This window comes from Scylla paramamosain, chromosome 46 (assembly GCF_035594125.1).
Source record: "Scylla paramamosain isolate STU-SP2022 chromosome 46, ASM3559412v1, whole genome shotgun sequence".
Taxonomy (NCBI): Eukaryota; Metazoa; Arthropoda; class Malacostraca; order Decapoda; family Portunidae; genus Scylla; species Scylla paramamosain.
In genome coordinates this window covers 5,333,358-5,345,857 of record NC_087196.1, presented here as the reverse complement: position 1 = coordinate 5,345,857, position 12,500 = coordinate 5,333,358, and the positions used below count along the sequence as shown (strand labels likewise).

Sequence of the window (12,500 nt, the reverse complement as noted above, 5' to 3'; positions counted from 1 at the left end):
GACGGCTTCACAATGAATGGCACATCGTTTTGTTTTCGTATGAAGGAGACACATTTCATCACATGACAATTTGTTTTGTGCGTGTATCTTCAGAACAGACGAAACCTAGCCATCGCAAATGAAGGTCTCCCCAGTCCACGTTACCATCACAGTGTTCCACCACCAGCCCGTCGGCGTCTTGAGGCTCCGCGTCTCCTGGCTCGCCGTTTATAACAAAGGACTTAATTTTAAGTGCATTGACTTTCATTCCATAATCGCCACCAAACTCATTCAACATCGCAATCTTCCTTTGCAAATTCGTTCTCATTGTAGATATTACTATTGCGTCATCCATTTACAACAAATGTAGCCATTCTATAAGTGTATCTGGTTCACATTTGGCCTTCATTTTTTATTAACTCATCTATATAAATTATGAATAAAAGGCATGATGTCAGTAGACCCTGCCTTATACCAGGCTTATAACAGTCACAATTGCAAAGTTCGCAATACTCTTCGCTTCACGATACATGCCCACTATAGCTGCCAGCATCGCCATCCCACATAGACCATAATAATATGAAGATATATTTCGCATGTAAATTTTGCGGCTATTTTTTTATTTTTTTTTATTTTGTTTTTTTATTTTTTTTATAGTTTATGCTGTTTACTTTTAATTTTATATCACGATGACATTTAGCTAAGGTTTTCTGTCGTTCTCTCTCATGGGCAAACTATGATATCTAGCTTCGGGTCGGTTGATTTCGGGGATGAAAAAAAAAAAAAATCACTTTATATATCATATTTGTGTGCTTTGTAATTTCGAAACTGGGACATGTGTACAACCATTCTAAAGAATGACTGTTGGACAAGAAACAAATGAAGAGGAGAAGAAAGAAAAAAATTATTTAAAAAAAAAAAAACATTAACATTCATAGTATCAATGCAAAAAAAAAAAAAAAAAAATGTGCAAAAGGGATCTAGTACGACATGTTGGGCTGGCAAGCAGGCAGCAGGCATTCTGGCATATGGTAATTGGTAAGGCAGGTTAGGCAGCGCGGCCCACCACAACACTCCTACGTACTGAATTATAATTACTGCGCGACTTTTTTAGTGTGATTATTATTGTTTCTCACTAACTGACGTGTTAATGAGTCACCACAGCCCAGAGGACACCTTGGAGAGATCTTGGCGCTTAAATAAAGGTATATAGGCAAGACTGAACGACTTGTTAATATTTTGGTCTTATACGTATGTGTCGGAATTGCGCGCTCGTGGTGTTTTGGTTTTAAGTTTGTTTACTATTTTTTTTTTTTTCCTTATATTGTGTTTGTGTTGTAAATGTAGTGTGTGCTTGTTAACTGTTCTTTTGAGCGTTTTTTTTTTTTTGTGTGTGTGTGTGTTAATTGTTTACTGTTTTCAAATCACTTTTTTTTTCTTTGGTGTTCTATTCCATTTCGGTAAATTTATAGTTTAAGCCAATGTCCCCAATCTCTACCCACGGCCCACGGCGTTATTATTAATTTCCGACAAGTAGTGTAATCATTATAAATGATGTGAATAGTGAGAAGAACAAAATGAGGTAGGTTATTACCACGTAGTGTGTAATGGCTTAAACTATAATAAAACCTCCATTTCAATAAATAAGAATACTATGCACGTTCATGTTTTATCTGTGCGCAGATAAACATGTGTTAGGTAGTTTAAGTAAGTAAGGTTTGGTTTGTTTAGGTTAGGGAGAATATTACGATCTGTTGCCTTGTAGCGTTGACAGCCCGCGGAGGTAGGCGCGTTAGGTTAGGTTTAGATTGTTTCAGTTCTTTAATTTTACTACTGCACCCTTCAATCCTTCCTGTCACTTTCTGTATTGTGAACCAGTGGTGATTACAAGTAACTGGTGATTCATCCAGTGTATGTAGGTGAACACTCAGTAACTTTGGTGATTCATGAGTAGTGTGGGTAAATATTTGTGTCCATTGCAGGAGTGACTGAGGCAGGGCAAGTCAGCTCCCATGAAGGGCCTCACTGCTTAGATGATGGTAAGGCAGCCATTACTGTCATCCTGCTATCATCACTTTCACAAATCACTGTTTATCCTGGCATATAATTGTGTGAAGATCAGACACCTTCAGTACTTTAGGGTTAGGTTAAGACTGGTCACTGTCACTGTTGCCTTACGCAGGGGTCCGCGAGTTGTGATGGTTCTGTTCTTATACCGTGCCACACACCAATGTTTGGTGTAGCTCTGAACCACAAGCCAGCAAGCGTGACGCTCCCCTGTGCTCATGCTGTAGTGCTGGAAGGTCATGTAGGGCATCAAAAGATAACTACTGCACTTGTAAAAAAAAGACATACTGAACATACAGTAAATGAAAAATAATGAAATAAATCAGTAACCAAAAAACAGCCAGCAAAGGGAAACGTACAGTGGAAGTTAACAGTTGTACACCAAAGACTTCCTGTATTTTTATTCCATTATAATCAGAATTCAAATGTTCACATACACTAACAGTAACCTAACCTAACCTAATCTCAGCTTACCTTACCTAACCTAACCTTACCTTACCTTACCTAACCTAACCTAACCTTACCTAAACTAACCTAACCTAACTTTAGCAAACTTAGACAACTTTAATAATTTCCAAGTGACTGATGATGAGATGCAGTAAAAATGATTGTGTCTGTGTGTGTGTGTGTATATAACTTTTACATCACTGGTAGAGTATCAGAAGGTACAGTGAGACAGGTGTGTAATAGTTGATTCATGCAGGTGAAAACAGGTGTGGGCACAGGAACACATCAACACTGCCACCGCCAACACTAACTAATGCTCTCACTCACATATTCCTTCCCATCTCATTTTGAAAGATGAGGCAAACTTTCCTTATTCATAACCAAACATATTATTTATTTGCATTACCAGATTACAATACAGCAGGGAATATATTGACCAATCAGTGGGTGGCAGTGTTGCTGTGTCCCTGTGTCTTCGTGTACCTGTTTTCTGACCTGCCTTAGTCACTGCCACACACTTGGTAGGTTAGGTTGAGTTCTTTAATTTTGCTGCTCTTCCCTTCATTCCTCCCACTAACCGTATGAATAATGATGCCTTTATTGGTCTTTATTTAAAGAAGTGTAGTATATTAAGTTGTGTTAGTTTATATCACCTTACTGGGAATTGTAGTAGTAGTAGTAGTAGTAGTAGTAGTAGTAAAACACATGACTACCACACATTTATAGGAAAACATGTAATAATGAGTCATATTTCAACAGTGTATTAGTAACAATTTAAGTTAGAAAGTTGTAGCCTGCTTATTGTTCTTGTGTTTCTGTGTTCCAAAGAGAGAGAGAGAGAGATGGAAGGAAGAGGAAAAGAAGGAGAGACACGAAAAAGAAGAGAAAAAGAGACAGTAAAAAGAAGAGAGAGAAGGAAAGAGAGGCTGAGAAAATTAGAGAGATAAAGAGAGAGAGAGGGGGGGGATGCAGGATAAAGTGCAAAATAAACAAACTGGTAGAAAAAAGGAGAGAGAAAAGGAGACAAGTAAAAATAAGATAGAAGACTGGAACAGGAAAATAAATAAAAAAGAAAATAAGACGTAGGGAAGAGAGAGAGAGAGAGAGAGAGAGAGAGAGAGAGAGAGAGAGAGAGAGAGAGAGAGGTTAGGGTAAACAACAGCCTTCTGTCCCCAGGAACAAGACGGGCAGGACAGCGACCAGGAGACTGTTATATTTGACGCGAAGCAAGTCCACTACCCACCACACCACCACAGCTATGGCCACCCCTCCCACGCCCCCAGCACCTCCGCCACCTTCCCCACACAGTACCCCCCTCACTCCACCCCACTGCATCACTACCACTACCCACTGCCAAACATGCCTCCCATCCCCCACTATTATGAATCCCACGCTCATTCCACGTACCCTTATCCAAACGCTCATTCCTTGCCAGTTTCTGTGTCTCAGTCCCTCCCTCCTTCCTACGTGCATCCTCCAGTACCTTCAGCCCCTCCGTCAGGCTCTTTGTCAATCCCCAAGTCGCCACGCTCGAGGTCTCACAGGTTGCACAGGTCCTCGTCACACACCCACAGCAGGCGTCGGCACAGGAAGCGCATCCACTTCCCCAAAATGAACACTCGCTATTCCAGGATGAAGCTAAACGTTGGATCTCTCGACCTATCGGGGAAGGGCCTCCTGAACATGCTGCACCAGAATAGGAGTCGGTGCTTGAAGTCCTGCTGGGAGAGGGAGATTATACCACGTGTGCCTCCCAAGCCAGCCCCCGACACTGTGCCTACCTCAGAGCAGCACCAGGTGGAGGGAAGGCTGGGTAGTGCCGAGCCCGAGAGCGCTGTGTTTAGCCCAGAGCATTACCAGGAGGAGAGTCTGCTTGGCACTGAGACAGAGACCTCTGTGTTGATTTCAGACCAGTATGAGGACAGCATGGAGGTGATGCTGGCAGAGCTGGAGAAGGATATGGAGACTTTTCTGTCGGATAATGAGACAAATGTGACACAGGAGGACTCACCTAGTGTTCCCAGGCCACCCTTTCCTGTCACCAAGCCACCCCTACTTCCCAACACCTCCAGGCCACCCCAGCAAGCCAGTAGCAACTTTAAGCCAACTCAACAAGCCAGTATCACAAAGCCATCCCAGTCCAGCCACCTCACTAGCCACTCCCAAGCCAGCACCATAAGGCCACAAGGAACCAGCAACATCACAAACCAACAAGCTAGTCACATCACAAACCCATCACAACCCAGCACCTCAGGACCACAACAAGCTAGTCATATCACAAACTCATCACAACCCAGCACCTCAGGACCACAACAAGCTAACCCCATCACAAACCCATCACAACCCAGCACCACTAACCCACCTCAGCCAGATAGCCACACCCTCACAGAGCCACACCAAAGCCCCACAGAGCCCAGGGGAATTAGTCAGCCCATAGGGAACACCTTGGGGCAGAGGCACGAGCACCCACCCACAACCGAAGTCGCTGTCAGTTCCCTTTTGGCATTTCTCAAGAGGCACACTGCAGCATCTCGTGGGGACTCCGGCTTGGCGATCTCAGCGCAGGGGACGTGTTCAGACTCCCTGGACTCCACAGCAGCCTCTCATAAAGACTCCCCAGGGCAGGGAAGTGCAAACATCATGCAGGATGAAACGGTGATGCTCAAACTCATGCGTCTATTGCAGGAGGGCAGCATTAGCGAGGGCAAAGATGGGAAACATGTGCTGGTATTTGAGAAGGCACCAGGACCTGATCTGCCTAGTACTTCAGAACCCACAGCTTCTGGGAAGCAAGGAGCAACAGAGGCCCCACCATGTGCAGCAGCCAAGGAGGTAGACAGAGAAGGAAGAGAAAGGTTAGACAAGGAAAGAAGGAAGATGTCAATAGAAGTGCCTCAGAGAAAGACAGGTTTAAATGATAAGGAAAGGAGAGAGACAGAATGGGAGAAAGGCAGTAAAGATAAGAAGAGAAAGCATAGAATGGATGAAGCGGAAGAGAAGAAGAGAGACAAGGAGATCAAAGAGAAAGAAAGGGAGATGGAGAACAGAAACCAAAGAAAGCACAAGAATAATGAAAGAGAAGAGATTGAAAGACGGAGAAACAACAAAGAAGACAAGAACAGGAAACGCAGAAGGGAGAAAGAAGGGAGGGAAGAAAAAACAGAGACAGAACTGAACAGGCAGAACAAGAGCAGGAGGCGAGAAGAGAAGGCAGAGGAAAGAGACAGACAGAAAGACAGTAAGAGGAGGGAGACAGAATGGGAAGAGAGGAGAAAGAAAAATCACAAACAGAGAAGCAGAAGTCCATCAGATTGGAGGAGAAGGAACACCAGATCTCCTTCGTCAAGCTCATCGTCCCCCACTCCCTCCCAGCACACATCACCAAGCACCACCAACACAGCGGACACGCACACACGCAGGGGGAGGAAGCCAAGCACGTCCTCAAAAAGCACCAGAACTCCTACGAAAGGCACCTCAAGTGACACACGCACCAGCTCTCCAAACAGGCCCTGTAAGACTCCTAGGCAATCCTCAGTGGGGCAGGACAAACAGGCTGCTGGTAAGAGTAAGGGTACTACTCTTCAACACCAGAAGTCCTTGGAGGCACAGAGGGAGGCACTGCAGTCTGTTGGTGAAGTGAGAAGTGTGTCTTCACCCAAAACAGCAGAGAAATGCAAGAGAAACAGATGGGACCAGGAGACAGGAGACAGGAGAGACATCACATCACCTGAAGCAGAGAAACACAAGAGAAACAGATGGGACCAGGAGACAGGAGACAGGAGAGACAGCACATCACCACCTGAAGCAGAGAAACACAAGAGAAACAGATGGGACCAGGAGACAGGAGACAGGAGAGACAGCACATCACCACCTGAAGCAGAGAAACACAAGAGAAACAGATGGGACCAGGGAGACACAGGGGACAGGAGAGACAACACATCACCACCTGAAGCAGAGAAACACAAGAGAAACAGATGGGACCAGAAAGAGAGAGAGAGTGCATCTTCTGAGACATCACCTGAAGAGAACAGGAAGGGAAGATGTGATGAGGAACGGGAAAGTGTGTGTCCACCTCTTACATCAGAAAAGCAGAAGAAAAATAAATGGAACCAAAAAGAGATGAGGGAAAGTGTATCTGGTGAAACGTCATCAGGTAAACAAGGCAGTAAGAATAGATTGGCCTCTCAGGAAGACACAAGGGACACATCACCATCCAAAACTTGTTCACAAAGGCACACTGAAAATAGGAGGCCATCCCAGGAAGATATAAGCAACATACCTTTGCCCAAGTCTTCCAAAGTGACAGTGAGGTGCACCACTCACAAGCCACCACAAACACAGAGTGCAAGGCCATCCCAGGAAGACACAAGGAGTATACCTGTGGCCAAGTCTTGTGAGGGGCCTCAGACACCTTGCTCTACCCCACACAAGCCACCACAAACACAGAGTAGTAAAAATCACACATTACCTCAGCCACCACAAGACCACAACAGTACACCAAGCCCTGACTCTTCTAAAAGGCCCAGACCACTACCACCACTAAAGAAAACCTCAGAAACACACACCAACCTCCACACAAACTCTCTGCCTCCTGCCGCTGCACCACGCCTCAGATCCCCACCTCCCTGCACACCACACCATCCTGCAGGGGCCATGGTGAAGGAGGAGCCACTGTTCTTCCTGAGTGAGGCGGAGATCAAGCAAGAGCCGTTCTCCCCAACCAGTGCCTTGCATCAGAAGGAGCTGGAGGACCAAGCACGGCAGGTGAGGCAGATGAGGTTGGAGGTGAAGAGAGAGGCTGTGAGGGTGAAGCAGGAGCTGGTGTCCAGCAACCAGAGGGTGGACGGCACTCCATGCACACACAGGTACTCGGCGACTGCATCATTGAGCGACATTCCGGTGAAAACCGAGCCGGCGGAGGAGGAGGAAGCTGAGGAAACTTACGAGTACGAGGACGTGGAAAAGACCGATCCGTTTCTAGAGGGCGAGGAGGAGGAGGAGGCAGATCGCATCAAGGTGAGGTGTCTGATGAAGGCCACGCTGGAGGTGCTGGGCATGGAGGAGGACAAGGACAGCAACATGTGGGACAGCAGCGTGCCGGAGAGCCTGTACGAACACCTCAAGAACATCCTGTTCATGATGGAGTGTTCAGTGTGGGAGGAAAGCACCATACTCTCCTATAACTGGGAGGTCAATCTAAGGCGTCTCGTTGTAGCCACCTTCTGCCGGGAGGAGCTGGATACCTTCACCAGGGACATCCACAGGAACATGCAGAAGACAAAGGACCTAAAGATGTTTGTGAGGAGTGTGATATCATCAAATGCTATTCCGTGATGTGTTGGGGGGTGGGGGGGTGCCAGGGGGGGCTTGGCAAAGTGAAGTCTTGAATGTGTTAAATAAAGTGTAGGTTCTCTCTCTCTCTCTCTCTCTCTCTCTCTCTCTCTCTCTCTCTCTCTCTCTCTCTCTCTCTCTCTCTCTCTCTCTCTCTCTCTCTCTCTCTCTCTCTCTCTCTCTCTCTCTCTTCTCTCCTCTCTCTCTCTCTCTCTCTCTCCTCACTGGCTGAAAAATATCAACACAACTCTTTATTTTCCTCTCTGTTACATCACATTACCAAGTTGTTGTTATGGTTAGTGTTGCTGGAGGTGTTGTGTGTGTTGAGCGACAAGAGAAGAAGGTGTTAGTTGTGAGCATTAGTTGTGATGCTGCAGTGTTGGTGAGTGGTGACTGTCAGGTGTGTTGTTCAGGTGTTATTACTGCCTTACCTTGGTGTTGCAGGTGTGTTCCACCCTCATCAGCGTTGTGGATGTGTTCCATGGTCATTAGTGTTGTATTCATCATGTCATGCCAGCCATCGTCATCCTGCGTCGTCCCTTGTGCAATAATACAAACTCATCATCAAATTTGTACAGAAATTTCACCTTTTCACATATTTTCTTATACATATTCTTCACCTGTGTATGTATCTTGTAAGGCAAATCATTATTAGGCTTTGTTATTTATCACTCATATACATACATTACTTGTGTATATATGTATGGATGTATATGTATAAGCAAGTCATATTTGCCAGATGAAGTGTACAGCAGCTCCCAAAATTTTACAAAACAAGAGGTGTGAATTCTTGACATATCTGGTGGTCACGGTGGCAACAGTTGGCAGCCCTGCACACTTGGTGATGGGAAACAAATTAGGGGTCCAGCATCACATCAAGCCATGCATACCAACCTTTCTGACGCCACGCGTGATCTGTCGGCAGGCTTGGTGTTGGTCATGCCACAGTTTTGGGAGCTGCTGTAGTGTGCCTAGAAAGTCAGGTTATGTACAGTATTAGAGAAGACAAATCTTTTATATTAGTGAGTAGTAGTGGTAGTAGTAACATGCAAGAAGTCAATGGCAGCCACCTTCCTTAGTGCTGTGGAGTGACTGTGTCCTGACCTACCAGATTGCTGCATTCAATTAACAAGTGCAGGGAGGTGAAGGTGAAGGTGAAGGGTTAAGAGATGCCTGATTCAATTCACTTCAATCTTATCCTTCAATTTTTTGACTCCTGCTTCATCTAAACTATTCAATCTACAGAGGTGACAGTAAAAATAGAAGGCTAAACAGTAGTGAACATTGAAATCTGCCTTATCTAAACTATTCATTCTAGAGAAGCAACAGTAAAAATAGGTTAAAACAGTAGTAAACATTGAAATCTCTCTCATCTAAAACTATTCAATCTAGAGAAGCAACAGCAAGAATAGAAGCTTAAACAGTAGTGAACATTGCAATCTGTCTTATCTCATCTTATTTTATATAACCCCTGGCAGAGCAGCTGTGTGGTGAGGGTGTGTGTTGACTGTGCCAGAGCCAGATGGACAGGATGCCATCTTTTTTTTTTTTTTCCCCCTCATGTTTTTGTTGTGATAATCTGATAGTTCTGTCCGTTTTCATCAGTATTTTCTTTTCCTGTTTATTTCTGTTGTTATTGCTGTTTTTTTTTTTTTTTTTCTTTATAGTAGTAGTAGTGCTGGTTGTAGTTGTTATTACTGTTGTGTAAATATTTCTCCTGATCTATTCTTTTTTTTTTCTTTTTTTGTAATATGTTTGTTTTCAGGACTTTTTGTATTTATTTCTTTTATAATTTCTTAATCTTTTTTTACGGTAGTAGTAGTAGTGTAAAATCTCTCTCTCTCTCTCTCTCTCTCTCTCTCTCTCTCTCTCTCTCTCTCTCTCTTCCTCTCTCTCTCTCTCTCTCTCTCTCTCTCTCTCTCTCTCTCTCTCTCTCTCCGTTAGTATATTAAGACCACAGGAAATAGGGAGGCTACAGGAAATGTCACTGTCGGTAGGGCCCAAGTGTCATCTCTATCTATGCATTTATCTGTGGGTATTACCAGTAGTGATGGAGGCAGTGACACCTACAGAGGGTTCAGCAGTGATGTCTTTGAGTACAAACAAAAAAAATCAACGCCTGTGTTTTGAAATGCTGTGTTTTTCTCTCACCCAGAGTGTCTTCAAAGAGCACACAGGTGACTGCTTGGGTTGTCATGGCTGTTTTTTTTTAAATTGATGATGCAGAGGCCATGTTGTATTATCTCTAGAATGATGAAGACCCTTGTAAACCACAGTAACTTCCACTACACCATGTTAAACTATTGCTGTAGTTATGAAAACACCCTTGAAAACCACAACTATCATGACTCAGTAAATTCCACTGGAGCCACTTATAACTACCATTGAAATTATAAAAAACCTTTTGAAAACCTCCAGTAACTTTCATTACAGCCATGAAAACACCCTTGAAAACCCCAATAATTTCCACTGGAGCCTGTTAAGCCATCACTGGAATCATGAAAATGCCCTTGAAAACCTAGTAACTTCCATTAGAGGCTGTTCAGGTATCACTAGTCTTGGAAAACAGTTAGTTGGACTTTCAGGGATGTTTTCATGGTTTTCAAAAGTTTTTTCATGGTCATCAAAAGTTATCATGGTTTTTAAGTGTGTATGAAGTTGTAGTGATGATTTGTCAAGGGTTCTGCATCAAGAATGGTCAAACACACCCATTACAACACAGCTCATCATCTCTGTGGCCTTTGAAAAGTTGTGATAAGAGAATAGAGTGTCTCGGAGGACAGGTTCACTTCCTGTGTGTGTCTGGGTGCCCCTTCATGCCTCAGTCACAAGTTACTTGTGTGTTCATTACAAACATTTGTATGTGAAAGAGAATAAATTTATTTTGTTACTCTTGGTATTGATTTTCACTTTTAATCCAGTGTGTTATATTTTTCATTGTATGAACTGCCTAGATTATTATTTTTTTTTTTTTTTTCAGTTTTTATTTTTTTCTATTTTGTTTATTTTCATTATTACTATATTATTTTTATTACTTTTTTTTGCAAGATTGTATGAAGTATCTTGATTGTTTGTTTTGGCTTTTATCCAGTTACTTTGTTTTTGTTTCTTTGTGTACATGTTTATTTTATTTACTTTTACTGTTACAGTATTTTTTACTCCTTTACTTTTTATTTGTATTTATTTTGACTTCTTATTTATTTTTATTATTATTTAAGTATTTGCTTTTTAGCCAGACAAGAAAGAAGCACCCTCAGATTTCATTGTTTTTGTTTACAAGACAAGAAAAGTTTGCTCCTAGTCTCCATGGATTTCATTACCAAGATGAAACACACACACACACACACACAGCCAAATTCATGATATTTAGGAGTGAGAAGCCAAGAGTGCACCCCTCCCTTGCCCCCTGCCTACCCTCAGCTGCCATCAGTATTCAGGAGGAAGAGAAGCACACACACACACTCCACCCTCATAATTTTAATAAAGAAGACTGCAGACACACAGTAAAAAGAATACAAAAATATTGCCACCACACCTGAACCAGTTTGAACACTACACCTGAAGGCTCTACACACCTGTCTGCACCCTGCCCTGTCCCTGCCACACCCTCCACCACACTGCCTCACTGCACCTAACCTTGTGACCTCAGCCGACACACACCAGTGGATCTTTTGTTTTACTTTACATACTTGTGCCTTGATTTGCACATTTTCTCAGTTTTCCACGTTTATGCCTCTTTTCCACACAGTACAGTGATATAAATGCAGTGGTGTGGGATCAGTGTTTAAAGAAATATTGCAAAACCAGAGAAGTGAAAAACAACATCAAGATTACACATCTCAAGAGGATCAACCCTTTAACTGCCACCTGGTACACCTTTCCCTAATCACCAATCACTCTGAGACATCTTTACTTGTTCTGCAGCCACATCCAATCCCTGAAATAGGAAGAAATTGATAACTTTCTTGTGGATGGTCATGGGTGCTGTGGATTCTCAACATGTCCCTTCGTCTTGTGCAGCAGCAACAGACAGGCAGACAAACAGGCAGACAGGCAAACTATTCCTTTCCAACACAGTAACCTAACGGAGAATTTGTATATTTGTTAACCTCCTTCCCGGTATTTGCACATATAAATATGCTATGTCACTTATTAGCATGTGTGCATCTGATTAATGTAACACTACTATCTTTCCTCAGTACGTCTAAATAGTGTACCGTGTGTCATTGTGCGGCAGTCACTGAGGAAGGCAAGGTCACGGGGATACGGGGACACTGCCACGCAGATGCTCTCACTCACTACCTGGTCCACACTCCCTCACATTTCTCAAAGGTACAGCAAATTGACTTTATTCCTCGACTGAGTGTTTTCATCCAGCTAATCCTGCACCTTAAATTCAGTGAGTGCTTTGATACAATCAGTTTGCTGCACATTACAAAACACTGCAGTCAGTAAGAGAGAGCATCAGTCAAAATATAGTGTTAATTTGCTGCACATTACAAAACAAGACAGCATTACACAGAACAGTCAGTAAGAGAAAGCATCAGTCTGAATAATTTAGCGTCAGTTTGCCCCACATTACAAAACAAGGCAGCATTACACAACAGTCAGTAAGAGAGAGCATCACTCAAACTACAGTGTTAGTTTGCCCCACATTACAAAACAAGACTGCAACA

At 43.4% G+C, this 12,500-nt stretch overlaps 2 protein-coding genes across 5 annotated transcripts in view; one reads left to right on the top strand and one right to left on the bottom strand.

The window, feature by feature from the left end:
• The window catches only part of LOC135094608 (zinc finger CCCH domain-containing protein 13-like), an 11,815-nt gene extending 1,101 nt beyond the window's left edge, over window positions 1–10,714 (top strand). Inside the window, exons 1-3 of one of the 4 annotated variants that reach the window (XM_063994847.1) lie at window positions 905–1,184; window positions 1,962–2,018; window positions 3,670–10,714. In XM_063994847.1, coding sequence (XP_063850917.1) covers window positions 2,013–2,018; window positions 3,670–7,827 — 4,164 coding nt within the window. In that variant the 5' untranslated portion in view covers window positions 905–1,184; window positions 1,962–2,012 and the 3' untranslated portion in view covers window positions 7,828–10,714. Of the gene's footprint in view, window positions 1–904; window positions 1,185–1,237; window positions 1,562–1,961; window positions 2,019–3,669 lie in introns of those variants that run through there. The other 3 variants (XM_063994849.1, XM_063994848.1, XM_063994850.1) reach the window with 3 other exon arrangements.
• Window positions 10,715–11,285: 571 nt separating this feature from the next.
• The window catches only part of LOC135094610 (endoplasmic reticulum resident protein 29-like), a 4,412-nt gene continuing 3,197 nt past the window's right edge, over window positions 11,286–12,500 (bottom strand). Inside the window, exon 2 of the mRNA XM_063994853.1 lies at window positions 11,286–12,500. This exon is cut by the window's right edge and continues 1,468 nt beyond it. The gene's annotated coding sequence lies outside the window, so the exon portion shown is untranslated.